This window comes from Lolium perenne, chromosome 4 (assembly GCF_019359855.2).
Source record: "Lolium perenne isolate Kyuss_39 chromosome 4, Kyuss_2.0, whole genome shotgun sequence".
Classification (NCBI taxonomy): domain Eukaryota; kingdom Viridiplantae; phylum Streptophyta; class Magnoliopsida; order Poales; family Poaceae; genus Lolium; species Lolium perenne.
In genome coordinates this window covers 196,446,358-196,467,651 of record NC_067247.2, presented here as the reverse complement: position 1 = coordinate 196,467,651, position 21,294 = coordinate 196,446,358, and the positions used below count along the sequence as shown (strand labels likewise).

Sequence of the window (21,294 nt, the reverse complement as noted above, 5' to 3'; positions counted from 1 at the left end):
AATAATAAGAAACAAATTTTTAGACCAAATGTGGAACAAAAAAAATTACAGTACAATAAAAACCATGGATGGAACAAAATTTGAAGACTATAATTGAGATACGAATTTTAGCGGAAGAGGAAACCGAAATCACATTTACAAGGAACAATTTTTTTAGATCGGGGAACCTATTTATAATGGCGAGAAACATGTCGGCGACGTCGTTATCGATGGCGGACTGGAGATGGTTGAGGATGGTGTAGTCGTCGGCCAGCCAGGAACCGTCCGTCGACACTGTTGCAGTGGTGCCGTCGATGTGGCCGATGAGTCCAGCCCGACCGAGGGAGGCGCGAACGTAGATCACCCACTTTGTGTAGTTGCCCGCGGCGAAGGAGAGGAGGACGGGGGTGGTGGCTAGCCGGGAGCATGGTGGAGGTGGCGGCGCTGGTGGTGGCGGAGACGAGAGCGTCGGAGGTGGGGCTCATGGTGGAGGTGAGCGAAAGTGAGATTGGATCGTGGCTGACGGCTAGGTTTAATTGACGGCGACAAGGTTTAGTAGACGGCGGCTAGGGTATAGTCCGATACCATTCAGAACTGTAGCTAGGGTTTGGGGGAAGCTTCTCACATGTAATACTTGTGGGTTCCGGTGTTATATATATAAGCGCAAGGCCAAGAGTCATAGTACAATACATAAAGGGGTACAATAGATATATACACCTAATGCATACGCTAACACCGAGTACTTAAGCCGGATAGGAGAACCGTGTGACAACTATGGACAATAACCGGCTCTAAGTGTCGGTTCAGTACTAGTGGCTTGTCGGCATTGTGACCCCCTCCATGGCGCTAGAGACACTCCTAGGTGTTGCGCTCCACTTTGTTGCCATGACGGTGGTGTTCAAGTTTATTTTTTCTCTTGTGTGTTCCTTGTCCTCATCTTCAACATCTATAAACTTAATTTCTGTAAGGCTGCACCGAGTCACCTTGGATTGGAATAAACAAATAGACTTGTGGGACTGCATTCCTCTTTTTCTTGAGTTGCTTAGTGCATCTCTAGCAGATCCCCCATTCGGCCCCGTCCGCATAATAACCGCCGATATCCAGTTCGGGGGGTAAAAAACGCGCCGTTCAGATCCCGCATCAGACCCCCATTTTTTAAAAAAATTCTAGGCCGCCCCGATTCGCGCCGCGCAAACTCCAAACACCCAGTTCGGTGAGGCCTTTCGAGAGCGAACCCCATCCCGATATTCACCTTGGCGCGGAGGAAACTTCAGCCCGTACAACCTCCGGAGACTACATAAATTCGCCGGAGTCGAGCTCAAATTCGCCGGAATTCGGAGTGGGCGACCCGCGCGGGGGAGGGGGGGGGGCTGCTGGGCGCGGGCGGCCGTGGGGCGTGGGCGAGCGAGCCTCCGGCGGGCGCGGGCGGCCGCAGGGCGTGGTGGCCGAGAAGCCAGCGGGCACGGGCGTGGGCGTGTGATACGTCTCCGACGTATCGATAATTTCTTATGTTCCATGCCACATTATTGATGTTATCTACATGTTTTATGCACACTTTATGTCATATTCGTGCATTTTCTGGAACTAACCTATTAACAAGATGCCGAAGTGCCAGTTCCTGTTTTCTGCTGTTTTTGGTTTCAGAAATCCTAGTAACGAAATATTCTCGGAATCGGACGAAATCAACGCCCAAGTTCCTATTTTCACCGGAAGCATCCGAACACCGGGAAGGACCGGAGGGGGCACTGGGCCCCCAGGACCATAGGCCGGCGCGGCCCAGGCCCTGGCCGCGCCGCCCTATGGTGTCGTCGCCCCTTCGACCCTCTGCGCCGCCTCTTCGCCTATTTAAAGCCCTGGATCGAAAACCACGATACGTTCGACGAAACCACGAAACCTTCCGAAGCCGCCGCCATCGCGAGGTCAAGATCCGGGGACAGGAGTCTCGTTCCGGCACGCTGCCGGAGCGGGGAAGTGCCCCGGAAGGCTTCTCCATCGACACCGCTGTCATCTCCACCGCCATCTTCATCACCGCTGCTGCTCCCATGAGGAGGGAGTAGTTCTCCATCGAGGCTCGGGGCTGTACCGGTAGCTATGTGGTTCATCTCTCCCATGTACCTCAATACAATAATCTCATGAGCTGCTTTACATGATTGAGATTCATATGAGTTTTGTATCACTATTATCTATGTGCTACTCTAGCAATGTTATTAAAATAGTTCTATTCCTCCTGCACGTGTGTAAAGGTGACAGTGTGTGCACCGTGTTAGTACTTGGTTTATGCTATGATCATGATCTCTTGTAGATTGCGAAGTTAACTATTGCTATGATATATTGATGTGATCTATTCCTCCTACATATGCATGAAGGTGACAGTGTGCATGCTATGTTAGTACTTGGTTTAGTCTTTTGATCTATCTTACACTATAAGGTTACTTAAATATGAACAAATTGTGGAGCTTGTTAACTCCGGCATTGAGGGTTCGTGTAATCCTACGCAATGCGTTCATCATCCAACAAAAGTGTAGAGTATGCATTTATCTATTCTGTTATGTGATCAATGTTGAGAGTGTCCACTAGTGAAAGTGTAATCCCTAGGCCTTGTTCCTAAATACTGCTGCGTTACTACTGCTTGTTTACTGTTTCACTGTGTTACTACTGCTGCAATACTACCACCATCAACTACACGCCAGCAAGCTATTTTCTGGCACCGTTGCTACTGCTCATATATATTCATACCACCTGTATTTCACTATCTCTTCGCCGAACTAGTGCACCTATTAGGTGTGTTGGGGACACAAGAGACTTCTTGCTTTGTGGTTGCAGGGTTGCATGAGAGGGATATCTTTGACCTCTTCCTCCCTGAGTTCGATAAACCTTGGGTGATCCACTTAAGGGAAAACTTGTTGCTGTTCTACAAACCTCTGCTCTTGGAGGCCCAACACTGTCTACAGGAAAGGAGGGGGAACGTAGACATCAAGCACTTTTCTGGCGCCGTTGCCGGGGACCAGAAAGCTACACCACAGGGATTTCCTCCCTCGTCAACCCCGCGCCAGTCCTGGACAGCATCAAGTTATTTTCTGGCGCCGTTGCCGGGGAGGAAAGGTAAAAGGTACTCACACTCCGGACCTCGGCTACCAAGCTATTTTCCGCCGTTGTAAGTACTCGAAGCTATTTCCTTTAGATCCTGCAATTGCATCTTTTTGTTTCTTGTTTACGCTAGTTTGGCATAATGGACAAGAATGAGCTTCTTATGCTATTTCCTGATTTAAAACATGGATTGTTTGATGCGAAAATTAAAAAACCTATGGAATCTTATTTGCATGCTGGTAGTAATATTAGTATGAACGCTTTGAACACCATTGTTGATAATGATATAGAAAGTTCTAAGCTTGGGGAAGCTGGTTTTCATGATCTTTTTAGTCCCCCAAGCATTGAGGAGAAAATTTTCTTTGATGATACTTTGCCTCTCATATATGATGATTATAATGATAGTGGTCTTTTGGTTCCACCTACTATGGAGAGTGAATTTGATTATGATTACAATATGCCTCCTATATTTGATGATAGCTACTTTGTTGAATTTGCTCCCGCTATTACTAATAAAATTGATCATGCTTATGTGGAGAGTAATAATTTTATGCATGAGACTCATGATAAGAATGCTTTGTGTGATAGTTACATTGTTGAGTTTGCTCATGATGCTACTGAAAGTTATTATGAGAGAGGAAAATATGGTTGTAGAAATTTTCATGTTACTAAAATACCTCTCTATGTGCTGAAATTTTTGAAGCTACACTTGTTTTATCTTCCTATGCTTGTTACTTTGCTCTTCATGAACTTGTTTATTTACAAGATTCCTATGCATAGGAAGCATGTTAGACTTAAATGTGTTTTGAATTTGCCTCTTGATGCTCTCTTTTGCTTCAAATACTATTTCTTGCGAGTGCATCATTAAAACTGCTGAGCCCATCTTAATGGCTATAAAGAAAAGAACTTCTTGGGAGATAACCCATGTGTTATTTTGCTACAGTAATTTGTTTTATATTTGTGTCTTGGAAGTTGTTTACTACTGTAGCAACCTCTCCTTATCTTAGTTTAGTGTTTTATTGTGCCAAGTAAAGTCTTTGATAGTAAAGTAAGTACTAGATTTGGATTACTGCGCAGTTCCAGATTTCTTTGCTGTCACGAATCTAGGTCTACCTCCCTGTAGGTAGCTCAGAAAATTAAGCCAATTTACGTGAATGATCCTCAGATATGTACGCAACTTTCATTCAATTTGGGCATTTTCATTTGAGCAAGTATGGTGCCATTTTAAAATTCGTCAATACGAACTGTTCTGTTTTGACAGATTCTGCCTTTTATTTCGCATTGCCTCTTTTGCTATGTTGGATGAATTTCTTTGATCCATTAATGTCCAGTAGCTTTATGCAATGTCCAGAAGTGTTAAGAATGATTGTGTCACCTCTGAATATGTTAATTTTTATTGTGCACTAACCCTCTAATGAGTTGTTTCGAGTTTGGTGTGGAGGAAGTTTTCAAGGATCAAGAGAGGAGTATGATGCAACATGATCAAGGAGAGTGAAAGCTCTAAGCTTGGGGATGCCCCGGTGGTTCACCCCTGCATATATCAAGAAGACTCAAGCGTCTAAGCTTGGGGATGCCCAAGGCATCCCCTTCTTCATCGACAAATTATCAGGTTCCTTCTCTTGAAACTATATTTTTATTCGGTCACATCTTATGTGCTTTGCTTGGAGCGTCTGTATATTTTTTATTTTTGTTTGTGTTTGAATAAATTGGATTACATCATGCTTGTGTGGGAGAGAGACACGCTCCGCTGTAGCATATGGACAAGTATGTCCTTGGTTTCTACTCATAGTATTCATGGCGAAGTTTCTCCTTCGTTAAATTGTTATATGGTTGGAATTGGAAAATGATACATGTAGTAATTGCTATTAATGTCTTGGGTAATGTGATACTTGGCAATTGTTGTGCTCATGATTAAGCTCTTGCATCATATGCTTTGCACCCATTAATGAAGAAATACATAGAGCATGCTAAAATTTGGTTTGCATATTTGGTTTCTCTAAGGTCTAGATAATTTCTAGTATTGAGTTTGAACAACAAGGAAGACGGTGTAGAGTCTTATAATGTTTTCAATATATCTTTTATGTGAGTTTTGCTGCACCGGTTCATCCTTGTGTTTGTTTCAAATAAGCCTTGCTAGCCTAAACCTTGTATCGAGAGGGATTACTTCTCATGCATCCAAAATACTTGGGCCAACCACTATGCCATTTGCGTCCACCATACCTACCTACTACATGGTATTTTCCGCCATTCCAAAGTAAATTGCTTGAGTGCTACCTTTAAAATTCCATCATTCACCTTTGCAATATATAGCTCATGGGACAAATAGCTTAAAAACTATTGTGGTATTGAATATGTAATTATGCACTTTATCTCTTATTAAGTTGCTTGTTGTGCGATAACCATGTTCACTGGGGACGCCATCAACTACTCTTTGTTGAATTTCATGTGAGTTGCTATGCATGTCCGTCTTGTTTGAAGTAAGAGAGATCTACCACCTTATGGTTAAGCATGCATATTGTTAGAGAAGAACATTGGGCCACTAACTAAAGCCATGATCCATGGTGGAAGTTTCAGTTTTGGACATATATCCTCAAATCTCAAATGAGAAAATTATTAATTGTTGTTACATGCTTATGCATAAAAGAGGAGTCCATTATCTGTTGTCTATGTTGTCCCGGTATGGATGTCTAAGTTGAAGAATAATCAATAGCAAGAAATCCAATGCGAGCTTTCTCCTTAGACCTTTGTACAGGCGGCATAGAGGTATCCCTTTGTGACACTTGGTTAAAACAGTGCATTGTGATGATCCGGTAGTCCAAGCTAATTAGGACAAGGTGCGGGCACTATTAGTACACTATGCATGAGGCTTGCAACTTATAAGATATAATTTACATGATGCATATGCTTTATTACTACCGTTGACAAAATTGTTTCATGTTTTCAAAATCAAAGCTCTAGCACAAATATAGCAATCGATGCTTTTCCTCTATGGAGGACCATTCTTTTACTTTTATTGTTGAGTCAGTTCACCTATTTCTCTCCACCTCAAGAAGCAAACACTTGTGTGAACTGTGCATTGATTCCTACATATTTGCTTATTGCACTTATTATATTACTCTATGTTGACAATATCCATGAGATATACATGTTACAAGTTGAAAGCGACCGCTGAAACTTAATCTTCTTTTGTGTTGCTTCAATGCTTTTACTTTGAATTATTGCTTTATGAGTTAACTCTTATGCAAGACTTAATTGATGCTTGTCTTGAAGTGCTATTCATGAAAAGTCTTTGCTTTATGATTCACTTGTTTACTCATGTCATATACATTGTTTTGATCGCTGCATTCACTACATATGCTTTACAAATAGTATGATCAAGATTATGATGGCATGTCACTCCAGAAATTATCTGTGTTATCGTTTTACCTGCTCGGGACGAGCAGAACTAAGCTTGGGGATGCTGATACGTCTCCGACGTATCGATAATTTCTTATGTTCCATGCCACATTATTGATGTTATCTACATGTTTTATGCACACTTTATGTCATATTCGTGCATTTTACGGAACTAACCTATTAACAAGATGCCGAAGTGCCGGTTCTGTTTCTGCTTTGTTTTTGGTTTCAGAAATCCTAGTAACGAAATATTCTCGGAATCGGACGAAATCAACGCCCAAGTTCCTATTTTCACCGGAAGCATCCGTAACACCCGGGAAGGACTAGAGGGGGCACTTGGGCCCCCGGACCATAGGCCGGCGCGGCCCAGGCCCGGCCGCGCCGCCTATGGTGTCGTCGCCTTCGACCCTCTGCGCCGCCTCTTCGCCTATTTAAAGCCCCTGGATCGAACACCCTGATGCGTGCGACGAAAACCACCGAAACCTTCCAGAGCCGCCGCCATCGCGAGGCCAAGATCTGGGGGACAGGAGTCTCTGTTCCGGCACGCCGCCGGAACGGGGAAGTGCCCTCGGAAGGCTTCTCCATCGACACCGCTGCCATCTCCACCGCCATCTTCATCACCGCTGCTGCTCCCATGAGGAGGGAGTAGTTCTCCATCGAGGCTCGGGGCTGTACCGGTAGCTATGTGGTTCATCTCTCCCATGTACCTCAATACAATAATCTCATGAGCTGCTTTACATGATTGAGATTCATATGAGTTTTGTATCACTATTATCTATGTGCTACTCTAGCAATGTTATTAAAGTAGTTCTATTCCTCCTGCACGTGTGTAAAGGTGACAGTGTGTGCACCGTGTTAGTACTTGGTTTATGCTATGATCATGATCTCTTGTAGATTGCGAAGTTAACTATTGCTATGATATATTGATGTGATCTATTCCTCCTACATATGCATGAAGGTGACAGTGTGCATGCTATGTTAGTACTTGGTTTAGTCTTTTGATCTATCTTACACTATAAGGTTACTTAAATATGAACAAATTGTGGAGCTTGTTAACTCCGGCATTGAGGGTTCGTGTAATCCTACGCAATGCGTTCATCATCCAACAAAAGTGTAGAGTATGCATTTATCTATTCTGTTATGTGATCAATGTTGAGAGTGTCCACTAGTGAAAGTGTAATCCCTAGGCCTTGTTCCTAAATGCTGTTTGCGTTACTCTTGCTTGTTTCTTGTTTCTTTGTGTTACTACTGCTTTGCAATACTACCACCATCAACTACACGCCGCAAGCTATTTTCTCGGCACCGTTGCTCGCTCATATATATTCATACCACCTGTATTTCACTATCTCTTCGCCGAACTAGTGCACCTATTAGGTGTGTTGGGGACACAAGAGACTTCTTGCTTTGTGGTTGCGGGGGTGCATGAGAGGGCTATCTTTGACCTCTTCCTCCCGGAGTTCGTTAAACCTTGGGTGATCCACTTAAGGGAAAACTTGTTCTTGTTCTACAAACCTCTGCTCTTGGAGGCCCAACACTGTCTACAGGAAAGGAGGGGGAACGTAGACATCAAGCACTTTTCTGGCGCCGTTGCCGGGGACCAGAAAGCTACACCACAGGGATTTCCTCCCTCGTCAACCCCGCGCCAGTCCTGGACAGCATCAGCGTGGCGGCCGAGCAGCCGGCGGGCGGGCCGTGGCCGGGCGGGGGCTTAGGGGTCGTGCGCGGTGTCTGGGCGGGCGTGGCTGTGGCGGGCGGGGTGGCCGAAGTGGGCGCGGCCGACCATGGCCGCGGCGGGCGGGGTCAAAGGTGCGTGGGCGGGCGTGGCCGGGCGGGGGCTGGGGTGGCCGGCGCGGGGCAGCCGTGCGCGGCGTGGCCTAGCCGGAGGAAGAAGAATGCAAAAAAGTGAGAGAATAATATAAAGTAATATGCTCTTTTGCGGATTCTTTTTACGGTGTCTGGACTGCGAGTCTTTTTTTGAGCCTCCAAAACACGTTTGAGGTGCCCTCCATCAGCGATTTTAGGGTTTTGGGTTTGTGGATCTGCTAGAGATGCTCTTAGAGAATGTTTAACAGGCCCCGTATTTTTTCGCCCCTTAAAACGCGAGTAGATGGCCCTGTATTCAGTTTTCACCGGCCGAAAACTCGGACGAGCTAGCGAACCCGTATCCCCACCCCCTAAAACAATTCTGTTTTAGGGGGTGGGGATACGGGTTCTGCTAGCTCGTCCGAGTTTTCGACCCCTCAAAATAGGGTTTTAGACAACAATTTGCACAACAATTTCAGATCAAACATAGCACATCCAAAATATGTGATGCATAATTCATAGTTTTTAACATCACAACGCGATCATAGCCAATGTTCAAGCCACGGAAGTTCCCAAATGTGATCAACCATCAACGAGTCCATCGCCAACGACGCCACCACTCGCTGGAGACTCACCTTGAGCACTTGCAGCACGAGCTTCACACGCATCCTTCTTCCTCGCCATGATGTCCGCCTTGGTCTCCTTCCACCACGCCAGCTGATCCTCGTCCATGCCCGTCGGTGCGCATCATCATGATATCCCTCTCCTCGGCCAAGAGCTCCTTCATGGCCTTGGCTTCTTTGAGTGCGATCATCCTCAAGTCAAGCTCGGCCTTCAACTTGGCATCTTCCCGCCTTGCTTCCACCTTGGCAAGCTTCACCTCCTTCTTCTTCTCGGTGATGAGGAGCTTGGTCTCCAATATCTTCATCGTCAATTCCTTCCTGGACTTCATGAGTTGATCCAACTTCTCCCGGAAGCTAGCTGCTTCACCTTCTACATTGAACCTCTCCTTGGCTTTCTTGTTGCCCTCGGGCTTGCCGGCATTTCTCGCACTCAATTCCTCCGCTTCATCATCCATGGTGAGCAGTGCCTCCTTCTTGCACTTTGGTTCGTTGTCCCTCAACTTCCACTTAGGAAGATGTTGAAGAATGGAAAAGCAATGTTGAAATTGAAATTCCTTGTTCTTGGAGCCGGCCATGTCCTTGTACCGGGCTTGAGCATACTTGGGCTGCACAAGAATATTATGTGATGTTTGCACATCATCAACACATAATATGGATTTCAACAAACAAGGACAACTTACATAATCCTCCGGCACGCATCCACTAGGGCGGCCACTTGATCGATGGCAGCACTCCAACAAGAACAAGCTGGTTTGATGATGTTACATCGGCCTTCAAGGGAGCGGTAGGATCTGTCGGCCATGCTCTTGGTGCGAGGCTTTAGCTGGTGGTAGAGATCCTCAATGCGCCGCCAATAGCGCTTGCCGCCTTGGTCCACTCCGGTGCACGCATCCATCCCCACCTTGCTCCAAGCACGGACCAAGATGGCATCTTCGATCTCGTTGTAGTTTGCCGTGCGTGGCTTCGGCGTCGACGAAGAACCGGCGGCAGCCGGATCAACCTCAACCACCTCCTCCTCGTCACCCTCGTCCTCCTCCTCATCATCAATCTCTTCGACGTTGCACTCCCCATCGAATGCATCGATGTCGGCGTCCAAATTCACCGCGGATTCGTTGAGCATGTTCATGTACGATGTTGTGGACTCAACATGGAACACCTTGTCTACGTCCATGGTGGGTGGCAGCGGCGCGTGCGGCGCATCGGATGGAACGGAGGGAGGAGGGGCCGTGGCCTTGGAGGACGGTGGAGGCGCGAGACCGATGCGGCTGATTGGCTTTGTCCTCACCTTGGCCGGCGCGGCGCCCCTCGGCTCGGCCGCCTTGGTGTTCATCATGCCCCCTTCTTGGCAGCCGGCGGGGCTTCGGCCGACGAAGCTGCGGCCGCCGCAGGTGCTTCGAAGAATTGCTTCGGAATCCTCTTCCTCTTCGATGGGATGGTGGCGGAGATCATGGCTGACACGTCGCCGGCGTTCGGCGGACCTCCGACGGGGACATCAACCACCGCGGCGGAAGGAGGTGCACCGCCGGCGGTAGGCGGCCCTTGCGGACGATCCATGGCAGCGGGATCCGGTCGTGTCGTTGTCGGGAAGGACGGGGCGGAGGAGATCGGGCGGCGGCGGCGGCGGTTGGCTTCAGCGAAACCCTTCGCGCGCAGTGGAGGGGAGGATACCGGTTTGGCCCTCTATCCCCGCTCCCACCCCGCACAAGTAGGGGGCGAAGACCCGCCCCGTAATCGAAACCAGCAAAAATCAAAGCGGGGACCATTTTTACGGGGCCTGCTTGACGGCCGGGTAGAGCCGAGACCCGTATTCCGCGGTTATTATACGGGTTTGGCCCTTTTAAGGGGTCTGTTAGACATGCTCTTAGTCGATATTCCAAGCGAGCAAAAAAACATAACTAGCAAGCATATGCTTCAAGGTACATACATAGTATGTTAATTTCTTACAACTGAACTCACATAAATTCGACATAGTACAAGTACAATGTTTCTTTGTGAGGAACACGTGCTACACGAATTTAAATAGTGGGATAGTTAAACTGCATACATATAGCTCGCAACTCAATTTCAAAAGGGAAGGAAAATGCAGATGTAAAGTGGCAGGGAAAGACTTCCAGTTCCATCGGCATCATCATTTCGAGCCCGCACCTCCTGAAATAGTATTCGATCCTCACTCACCGAGGGCAAAGGCAGCGGCATCAAAGGTCTCGGACAAGCCTGCAGCGCCGGTCTTGAAGGTGACCTTCCCGGGAGACTCCTTCTCAACGTACACCTCCACCACGCTGAGCCACAGGAACAGCTCCTTGGTCTTGACGCCGACGATCTTCTTCAGCTTCCCTGGCTCGACGAAGGCCGTCACCTCGCCGGCGTAGGACACGGTCTGCTTGACCTTCTTGAAGGTGTGCTCCTTCTTCTTCTTCTGCACGAGCCAAATGAAGCCGGCATCGCGGTTGTACCCGAACTCCTCGATGTCATCCAGGGGCAGCAGGCCCGTCGGAAGGCCGAGCTCTTCCAGCACCTCCACCGACTTCTTCTTGCAGATTTTGTCGTCTCCCTTCACGATCTCTGCACCGGCACGGTGGCTCTCCACAGTTTGGGACGCCATCAGGTAGAGTCGCCTAGGCAAGATTGGTCTCCCACGAAATGGTGTTGAGGGAGCTTAAAAAACAACTGAAGAGCTAAGCTGATATTGTTGTGATGTAGTGTGATATGCAGAGGGCTTCTTTTATAGGTGAAGATTATGCAAAGCTTCGATCACCGATCGCTGTAACGTTGCCAACCTTGGAAGATAGAGAGTCCACATAAGTGGACTTATTTTTGGAGCTCATCAGTATAGGTTCCTGAAAGAACAGAGACATGACCAAGTCCACATAAGCACACCTGCTTGAAAGTCTACAGAGTCTGCGTTGCATTGGACACAGTTCGTCAGCCGCACGACATGACCATTTCAAGAGAGATGGCCACTCAGCCGGCCAATCAGTGCAGGTCTGATCTAGCAATGCACGCGATGAACTTCAGCAGTTAACGAACGGACAGGATTAGAGCATCTCCAGCCGCGTCCCCCAAAGCGTTCCCCAAAGGAATTTGGGGCGCGCCGGACTAAAAAACCGTTCCAGCCGCGTCTTCCAAAGCTCATTTTTGTCCGGCGCGCCCCGATACGGTGTCCGGCGCCCCGAGCCCGTCCCCGTCTCACAGGGGACGCACCGGGGACGCCGGACACACCGAAAAGCGAGGCGGGGAGTGGCGGGGCCGACTCGTCAGCGGCACTTAACCTAACCGTCGCCTACCTCGCGACGGAAGTTATTGGCGCGCAGCGACGGTGCAGTTCCCGCAACGACGCAGCGACGCGTCCCGTCGCGCCTAGCTCTGCGTGCCGGCGTTAATGAGCGCCACTGCTCCTCCGCCTCCCTCCGGCCTATAAAAGGGCCGCCTCTCATCGTCCCTCTCACACACAAACCCTAGCGCCTCTCTCCCAAACCCTAGCCGCCACCATCTCAACAAGACTCGACGCTATGTCTGGTAGAGGCGGAGGCCGACCTCGCGGCTGTGGTCGTGGCCGCGGCAGAGGTGAACGCTCGCCGTCGCCTTCATCGTCGGAGATGGACGTGGAGCCGGACGTGCTGTTCGAGTTCGTCCTCGTCCTCAAGGGCGACCCGCGCGGCATCCAGAGGCTGCCGGACTCCTTCGCCGACTACGTCGCCGGCGACGACCGCCCGCGCACGATGCATCTGCGGGAGGCTGCGTGCAGCTATTACCGATGGATCGTCGACGTGATCTACGACGCTCGCGGCAAGATGTACCTCAACATCGGCTGGGAGAAGTTCGCGCGGCACCACAGCCTCGAAGCCGGCTTCATCCTCCTGTTCTCCTACTTCGGCGACAAGGATATGAGCGTCGAGGTCTTCGACGAGACGCGCTGCCGCCGGGACTACCACGGCGACAGCACCGACGAGGAGGACGACTGAGTGTTGTTTCTTCGCAGCGAACACGTGCACGGAGGTTTGTGCCTGTTCGCCTCATCGGTAGAACCAACAAGGGCACCATCCTCCCGCTGGATTTTCCAGTTTAGGTGACTGGGTGTGCCCTCGAGTGTTCTTTCTTAGAAGCGAACACAGGAAACCTTCGATGCACGGCCTAGGTAGGTTTAGTTTCTTTGCAAAATTTTATATTTGTGTCCACGACGGTTCAAACTATGTATTAGTTTGTGGAAAACCATGTGCCTAACTGTGTTTTCGTGTAAACCACGTTCCCAATTATGTATTAGTTTGTGGAAATTGAAATAAAAATGCCAAAAAAAATATTTTAAATGTTTGGGGGAGGCGTTTGGGGGACGCGGCTGGGGAGCGACGTCCCCCAAAGACGACACGAACAAAACACATCCTCCAAACGCTCAATCCGGCACGGTTTGGGGGACGCTTTGGGGGACGCGGCTGGAGATGCTCTTATTACCAGAGCTGCAGAAGGTAATGAGGCCGCATTAATTGGGTAGCATCAAGGTTTGACAGAACTGACGAAATGACGCCGCCGGCTTGTTTCCCCCTATGGCTAGCCGGCTCTCCGGTTTCCACCTCACCCCAGCCGGAGACGAGATGGAGGACTCACAAATTTTGGAGCACTCCTAAGTGCTAATTCAGGTCCGAGTTCTTACATTCGTTGAAACTCGCCAACATTTCTGTCATATGCTATTGCTATCAAACCATACATATGGAATGATAGGCCAAACAAAGGTCTGGAGTATCTGTCTAGCATATACGTCGGGTTTAGGTCTAGAGTAATTACCTGTTACTGTCAGTATAGCATATGCGTACAGTTTAAGAGTTCTGCCAAACGCTTCGCAAAAAAAAGTTCTACCAAACAGGATTAAGGAATGTAACTTTCTTTACTTAAATACTAGAACAAGATTTATTTTCAAATGGGGATGTAGCTCAGATGGTAGAGCGCTCGCTTAGCATGCGAGAGGTACGGGGATCGATACCCCGCATCTCCACATTATATGAAGTTTTCTCTTTTGATTTTCTGTTTTTTGTTTTTTCTATCATTTGTAATACGCGGCAACAAAAGGAAATTTAAAAAGAAGCTCAGATTCGCAATGCTCAATCCTGATTAAGCAGGAGAACGCACCGGACCCTACCGGCGCTGGCATGAGTCCTCATCGCTTCATCGTAGACTTTCCAAAGGTTGCTATATAAAGCGGTTAGAGTCTTGCTAGCTGGGCGGTGTGGTACTAATAATGTTGGTACTTGTGTGTTCCCGGCCAGGTTGACTGCTAGTAAAAAGCATGGGCTGGCCCTCTGATCAATAGGCCGGGAACTGGAGTTGGACGATGCGGCCTGTTGCTACTTCGCGAGGCTAAAATTTAATTGTTTTCTTTCGCTAAAAGAACAATTAATAGTCTACTGAATCGAAACAAAATGTTCCTGTACCCTCAAAGACTAGTTGTTTCCTTGTCACAGTCAGTGTCATGCTGCACAGCGCATCTACAATTAGGGATAGAAACTGGTGGTGGTTATTTTGTATTATCCGACTTTCGTACTCAGGAGATTGCAAATAGAAGTGGTAATATCTTAATTCCGACGTTCGTGAAAATAGATATGGTAAATATCCGGATCTATTTTACAAAAATCAAATACATATGTGACATTAAATTTGAATTGAATGTGGATATATCTGTAATCGAATAATTTTATGTTAGCCAATTTCAAATTCGACCCTAATATGGCAATTACCTAATCTAGAGAAACTAAAAAATCGATCAAATGTTCTTTTATGTGATTGAACTTGAAACAACTATGCTTTATATCAGTATATTTATCTCCCTACCATTCCGTAGTTGGCACATTGTAAGACCCGAGCCTTTCGGTTTGAATTGAGAAAACATTCAATTCATATTCGTATTCGAGTAACATCCGCTTCGAAATTGTATTCGACAACATCTGTATTTATTTTTAAAATATGGAAGCGAATATGAGAATGGTTGTATTTGTTTTTAAAATATGGAAATGGATATGAGAATGGCACTATCCGATTTATTTCCACCCAAATATACAATCTGCCTTTCGGTTTCTCAAGGTGAAGCACTATTTGATCTGTTTCCACCCTATATACAGTCAACCTTTCAGTTTCTATAGGCCAATTATACTGGACAATAAAACATCTCATATAGACTATACTCGACAATAAAACAACTCATATAGACTATACTCGACAATAAAACAACTCATATAGATCTATTAAATGAACTCAACACACGGGTACCACAAACACATAGCAACATTATTATGTTTTTTTAGGCCATATTATGTTTTGTTCTGGGTTTGTGACATCAACAAGATATTGTTTCTCTTTTTCGTTATTTTCTCATTCTTTTATGGGGTACCAAAAGAAAGAAAAAAAGCTCATCTGTGTGGTATAGTTATAGTTACAAAAGAAAATGAACCGGACCCAACCGGCTCTGTCATAATCGCTTCGCTTCGTGCTAGACAAGCCAAAGGTTGCTATATAAAGCGGTTGCAGTCTTCTCAGTTAGGCAGTATGGTACTAAAAATATTGGTACTAGTGTGTTCCCACTATACCTGGGCTTAGTTTGAGCCGGGTCTAACAAAGCCCGACGCAACAAATTCAGGCCCAGGCCTGGTCCGGCCCGACCGTCGGACCTAGAATTTCGGCCCAAGCTGGCCCATCACAAAAAATACCCATCGGGCCTCGGGCCGGGCTTCTTCCTTATTTGGCACATTTTTCAAACCTAGGCCTAGTCCATCACAACCATAGTGCCTAAATCTTTGGCCCAGGCCTAGCCCACAGGCATGCTCGGGCTGGCCCAAGCCCGGGAATTTTGGGCCGGGCCGGACCGGGCTTCCCATGGCCAGGTATAGTTCCCACTTCCCAGAGAAGGTGACGGCGACTCATGTGCATGGGTTGGTGCTCTGATAAAATGGGCCGGGAAATGCCCGATGCGGCTTGTTGCTACTAGGCTTCTTCTCGCGGCTAATTTAGTTGTCCTCTTTGCCCTTCAAAAAAATTGTCCTTTTTTGCTAAAATAAAATTAATCATTTATATAAGTTTTTTCAAAAGTCAACACCATTTCAGTTTGACCAAGTTTATTCAGAAGAATCTAGGAATATGTGGAGCACAATGCAAAATCAACATCAGCAGATTCACCATGAAATATATTTTTGTTAGTGTGCCCATTCAATATTGTAGATATTGATATGTTTTCCTAAACATATGGTTAAGCTTAGTAGAACTTGACTTTTAATTAAGTTTATACGACTTATATTTTAGTACGGGTGGGAGTAAACAAATTGTTTATGCACCGTCAAAGACCAATTATTTTCTTGTAAAAGTATAGAGCTGTTGAGGGTATCTAAAATCCGTCTTTCGGTTTCTCTAGGTCAACAATGCTTTAGCACTCAATCTCTACTACTTAAAAAGACTAAACTGGTTCCTTATTCTGCATCACAATAGGTTTCTTCGTTCCTTTCGTCGTCGCACTTCCTCCTTCGTCGTCCACATGGGCCAGGCCCAATGAAACCTGCGGTCCACACTCCCTCCCGCACCCGGCCATCCTCCTCTCTCTCCTCCTGCTCACATCTCTCCTCCGCATACGGCGCCCGTCACACCGGCCGTCACGTCCTCCTCCTCGATCGCCGCCTCCACCACGCGGATCCGGCCTCAATCGCACCCCCCCTCGATTGTCTCTTCCAGCGCACGTCTAGGGGCATGGAGCCCGGATGTCCTCCCTAGACTGCCATCAAGATCAGCACCACAGATGCGTGGCTCGAGGCATGGGGGCCTGAATCCGGGCATAGGTGTCCGAGATTTGGGCATGGTCGCCCGGATCCGATCTCCTCGCTTGATCTTCCTTTTTTCCCGATTTTGACGAAGACTCGATTCATACGGAACCAGCTTCTAAGGTAATGCAGATGGATTGATCTGTTTTGAGCAATTTTCGATGATCATACTCAGCAAAGATGTTTCTCTGTGATTGCATTTGGTAATCCCCGCAGATCCAGTTGAAGTTGCTTGCTGAAGAAATGCAGGCAATAAACAAATTTACGTTTCTTAACTGAAACCTCGTGGTTCCCTTAGCTATCAGATCTGGAGTTGATCAGATGGATCTTTCTCAAACCAAATATGTCTGTAGCTTTCAGATTGGTGGCTGTCTTCAGAATTTATATTTTTAAGACGTTTCCATGATTTGAGGCTATACCACACAGCCTTTATATAGATTTATTTTTACAAAGTATGGACCTTTTAAGTGAGAGAAAAAATATGTTGTTTTCCAGATTATATGGAGCCTGATTGGTAGTAAACACATGTATTTCATTGTTTATTTTCAGATATCTCTTTCTACATTCGCCTGCTCCCCTTTGCTTTGATAGCAGAACAATTGCAAGCCCAATAGGTGCTAATACATTGTTCGATATTCAGGTTATCAATTGCTTCAGTGGTCTCTACGTATTTCAATAGTTGGAGGCTTGGGCCACAGTTTTACGATCCTTTTACAACCATTTTTTCTGATTTTGGTTGTTAAACAAATGTAATATTTTTGTATGACATCTCTCATCTATGATGCTGCTATCAAGGGCCGCTGCACTGTTTGCACTGAGTCTCTGCTTCAAAAAAAATCTTTGTCCAGGTTGAATTTGGTAAATTGGAGTTCAATCGGTCCATTTTCCCATATGTGCCAAAACCACATTAATTTGTAGTAAGAAGTATGATCTGCTGTGGGCTACCTAGCTTCACAATTTGCTTCTAAAAATGTACTGTACCATGTCACCATATCATGATCCCCAGTGTTCCAGACCAAAAGGCACAAAACGCTTTAAGAATAGCAAATCTCTCGCCCAGGTCTCTCCTTTGTTTAGAGTTTGTGTGTTTGGGTTATTTAGCTGTTGTTTTTGGTTGTTATAATAAGGGTTTATTCCTTTTGATGTAGGTTACTGGACTATGCTGCTGTTGCCATGAGTGATCGGCGTGCAAATGGTCATCGCAATGTCACTCCTTCTGCTCCATGATATTTGCCTTCGCTTTGGCGGCGCATCGACGGCTTGGTGAATTCGTGTTACGGTGATTCCACACCAGCTGTTGTTGATCCTTTTTTTCGTGTCATCTGTTGATCATGTTGGGGTGTCTTCTGCTGTTAATTCTTCTACGGATATTGATGCTCGAAGGTAGGGTTCCCCAGTGATATTACCTACTCAGCTCATTCCAATGAAGTCCATGATTTTTTTATCTGACCTGCAACATCATAATTACGCACTACTCTTGTGGTGGTGAAGTTACTCTTCGAATTTCTCTAAATACGCTCTTAGAAGATGGTTAGAATTGTATTCTCAAATTTCGGTAAGAACTCTCACTTTTTATTTTCGTTTTGGGTGATAGAATTAATAAACTTTCAGATTCGTGCAGTAATGTATTCTTGGGTCTTAGTTACATTTTACCTATTATTTCTATTGAAAATACGAGATTGCATGTCAAACATGCTAGGTCAGTTCATTTGCATTAATTTTTTTTAGCTCTCTGGCTCTAATTTCTCATATGTAGCAATAATTTTTTTTTGATATATAAGACGAGGCATGCTCTTGCTTTTCAGGTTTTCAATGTATTATCCAACCAACATCAGATACTTTGCGGAGCTCCAAGAGACGGTTCCCGTCCTGCACTACAATTGTTTATCGCATATAGCAAACATAATTTATGGTTGCCAGTGAATCCAGATAACTCTGCTTTGCCATATTACTTTTACACTCCACAATTATTTGGTTATTTGAACTACGGATTTGAAGGGCAAATTTCTGTAGCAACTTCATTTAATTAATTCAAATAAAGGGCTTATCAAAATAAGCAGTTAAATCACACAAGCTTAACCTTAACGCTTGACAGTAGCATCTCTCTTGAGGCGTGTCAAGAAAGGGCTTAAAGATGCTTGCAATAGTTATTTTGGATACGTGGATCTGGTCCTTGCGACATTGTACTTTTTAATTTGCACCTCCAATTTATAATATTGCTGTTTTAATTTTCAGATCTTCGCAAACACGATATATACATGTGAGTTTTGTTTTATCCTCAACAGACTAGCAACATCGCTGTTTGGCAACATGCCACTACTGGCTAATTTGAAATATGGCTTCAGAATTTAGACAATTAGAAGCAAAAGGTATGTTGCAGTACCGGATATCATGTTCATTCTCTACTGCATTCTATTATCATGTGCTGGTGTTTTTCATAGCAATAAGGTTTGAGATTATTATCTCTGGAGTACAACTATAGTTTAGATCGCGTTACTGCTACGATATGTATGATTTCTGTTACATGCTAATTCTCTGTAGTGGCATATTCAATAGTTTCTTTTCTCTGCTTTGCGTTGGTCTATGTAGAAGCCTATCACTTATCTTATCTATCTATGTAAAACTTCTTATCGTTGTAACAAGCTCACTTAATAACATGCCATGGTCTATCTGTATTTTTTTTTTGCTTTGCCTTTTCAAATTCTAGCTTATTCATATGAGCACACAAAACAAAACTCAGCAACATCAAATTAAGAACATCACAATTACATTTTTCAACTCAACAAGATGAATTCATAGCTGATTGATACAATCGGCTATAACATGCAAAGGAAATTTCGCATTTAGGAACTCAGGAAAGAGAAGCATACCATCTGGTAGTAGATCAGCTCGATTCCCCATCTCCAGCTCCCCTTCTTCGGGAACTCACTACTTGGCAGCAAACCATTTCACCGGAGATGGCCAGCTTCTCCTACTGTCGTATACTCCTCCACCACCATCGCTACCACTGCCACTCTCACTTCTGCTGCTGCCTTTGCCTTGCGGATGGCGCCATGGAGTACCTCCTCCCCTCAACCTTCAACTATACCGCCGCTCGCTTTCCGGGATCGCTCCTCTGCCGTCCCGTCCCTAATCAGCTCATCGAGTCTCACCAAGAAAAAGATTGATTATAGCAGTACAGACGGGACTATGGCTGGCTCCCGTAGTCAGTCCCCCGAGACCACATCCGGCTCGAGTTCTCCAACGTCAAAGTGACAGAAAGTGGCGGAGAACAAGGCGGCGGCATGATACCAGGCCGGTGCCGGCGGACGACAGTAATCTGATCCTCCCAATCAGGTGCAGGTAGTTATATAGTCCTCCTGAGTTGGTGCCAATCAAAGCGGCGAGAGGAGAAGAGACCGCCACGTCACACTTCAGGGCAGGGCAAAAAACATCATTTTCATGCGCTTGCTACTCGAGTTTCATGGTGCGCGAGAGCACATGAATTACCTTTGGCCACATGTCACCCGCTTGTCGTTGCCACCATCGCCGAGCTCGGCTCTGGCATGAGTGGGGTGACGCATCGACAGCCATACACGTGGAACTTGCAATAGGTCTCGATGCCGCCCCTATCGCCGCAGCCCCGGAACCATGAAGGCACTGTTCAAGTAGATCTCGTCGTAGAGCCGACCACTGGACCTGAATTTTTGGGTCTATTTTTTCAACTGTGGAAGAACTGCGCACGACCGCTGAAGTAGCTACCTCTAATTCAATTATGGTATCTGCTGTAGCAGCTACCTCTAATTCAACTATTGAATTTGTTCTGCTAATGAATGTTGTGTTGTTCATAGTTCTCCTCCAGCAGGTAGTGAAAGGTGAAGTTGGCCAGCCACCGTGGGAGTCTCCCGGTTAGCCTGTTGGAGTAGAGGTTGAGGATGGAAAACCAATCGCCCACATTGTCTGATGTGTTAGCGGGATCTCTCCAGAGTGGTCATTGTTGCCGAGGTGCTGTAGCGGGATGCAGCGTGGAGATTTTGGCGGAGACTTCTGTTTGCAGCGTGCGACGGAAAAAGAAAAGAAGAGGAATAGACACATCGAGCCTTGCCTGTGGGCATCCTCTACCTAGATGAAGCTGGTGTAAATTGAACAGATTGCTTATGCGATGCCTGAGGATATGGAAAAGATATGTGGTGGAGAAAAAGAAGAGTGCTTGTACTTCTTCTTGATCTTTTTCCCTTCCGGTGAAATAACCATGGCATGCTTCTACGTGATTTTCACTGAAATATTTAAAACGCAGTGCTCAGCAATGCATCTCTGGTTGTTTGATATTAGAATTCAGGTGTTTGACAAATTATTTATTTTCGCATCTAGAGTGATGTTGTATAGCTTGATGTAGGGGTACGTACTTGGCAGGTTTACTGAGATTTCCTAATTAGCAATCAATATAGCTAGCTCGCTGCTTTGTATAAGCTGGTTCTATTTAAATACTAATATTTTAATGTGGTGGAATTAAAATGCAGTCAACATTGATATTTAAATATTTGTTATAAATTTGAACTATGTGAATATTTAACAATTTGAACTATTTTTTATTTAACTCGCACTTAAATTTATGTTCAAATTCATATTGTTGATAAGTA

The 21,294-nt window shown here is 45.9% G+C and overlaps 1 protein-coding gene, 1 long non-coding RNA gene and 1 other non-coding gene across 4 annotated transcripts; 2 read left to right on the top strand and 1 right to left on the bottom strand.

Annotated features, from left to right (window-relative positions):
* Positions 1-10,780: 10,780 nt before the first annotated feature.
* Positions 10,781-11,598, bottom strand: LOC127295241 (uncharacterized). The gene has a single exon (XM_051325154.2). It carries the CDS (start codon positions 11,488-11,490, stop codon positions 11,056-11,058), a length of 435 nt encoding a protein of 144 aa, XP_051181114.1. The 5' UTR covers positions 11,491-11,598; the 3' UTR covers positions 10,781-11,055.
* A 2,201-nt stretch (positions 11,599-13,799) lies between these two features.
* Positions 13,800-13,872, top strand: TRNAA-AGC (transfer RNA alanine (anticodon AGC)). The gene has a single exon. It is a non-coding gene; the product is annotated as a tRNA-Ala (tRNA).
* A 2,502-nt stretch (positions 13,873-16,374) lies between these two features.
* LOC127295242 (uncharacterized) lies at positions 16,375-20,988 on the top strand. Of its 2 annotated transcripts, XR_007847637.2 has the most exons (4): positions 16,378-16,798; positions 17,824-18,058; positions 18,481-19,044; positions 20,506-20,988. It is a non-coding gene; the product is annotated as an uncharacterized lncRNA (long non-coding RNA). The 2 variants fall into 2 exon arrangements; XR_007847636.2 differs by having other exon boundaries at positions 16,375-16,798; positions 17,824-19,044.
* Positions 20,989-21,294: the final 306 nt, after the last annotated feature.

Bases quoted from the DNA above. Each gene is read 5' to 3' on its own strand.
- LOC127295241 (XM_051325154.2), bottom strand. From the start codon at position 11,490: ATGGCGTCCCAAACTGTGGAGAGCCACCGTGCCGGTGCAGAGATCGTG.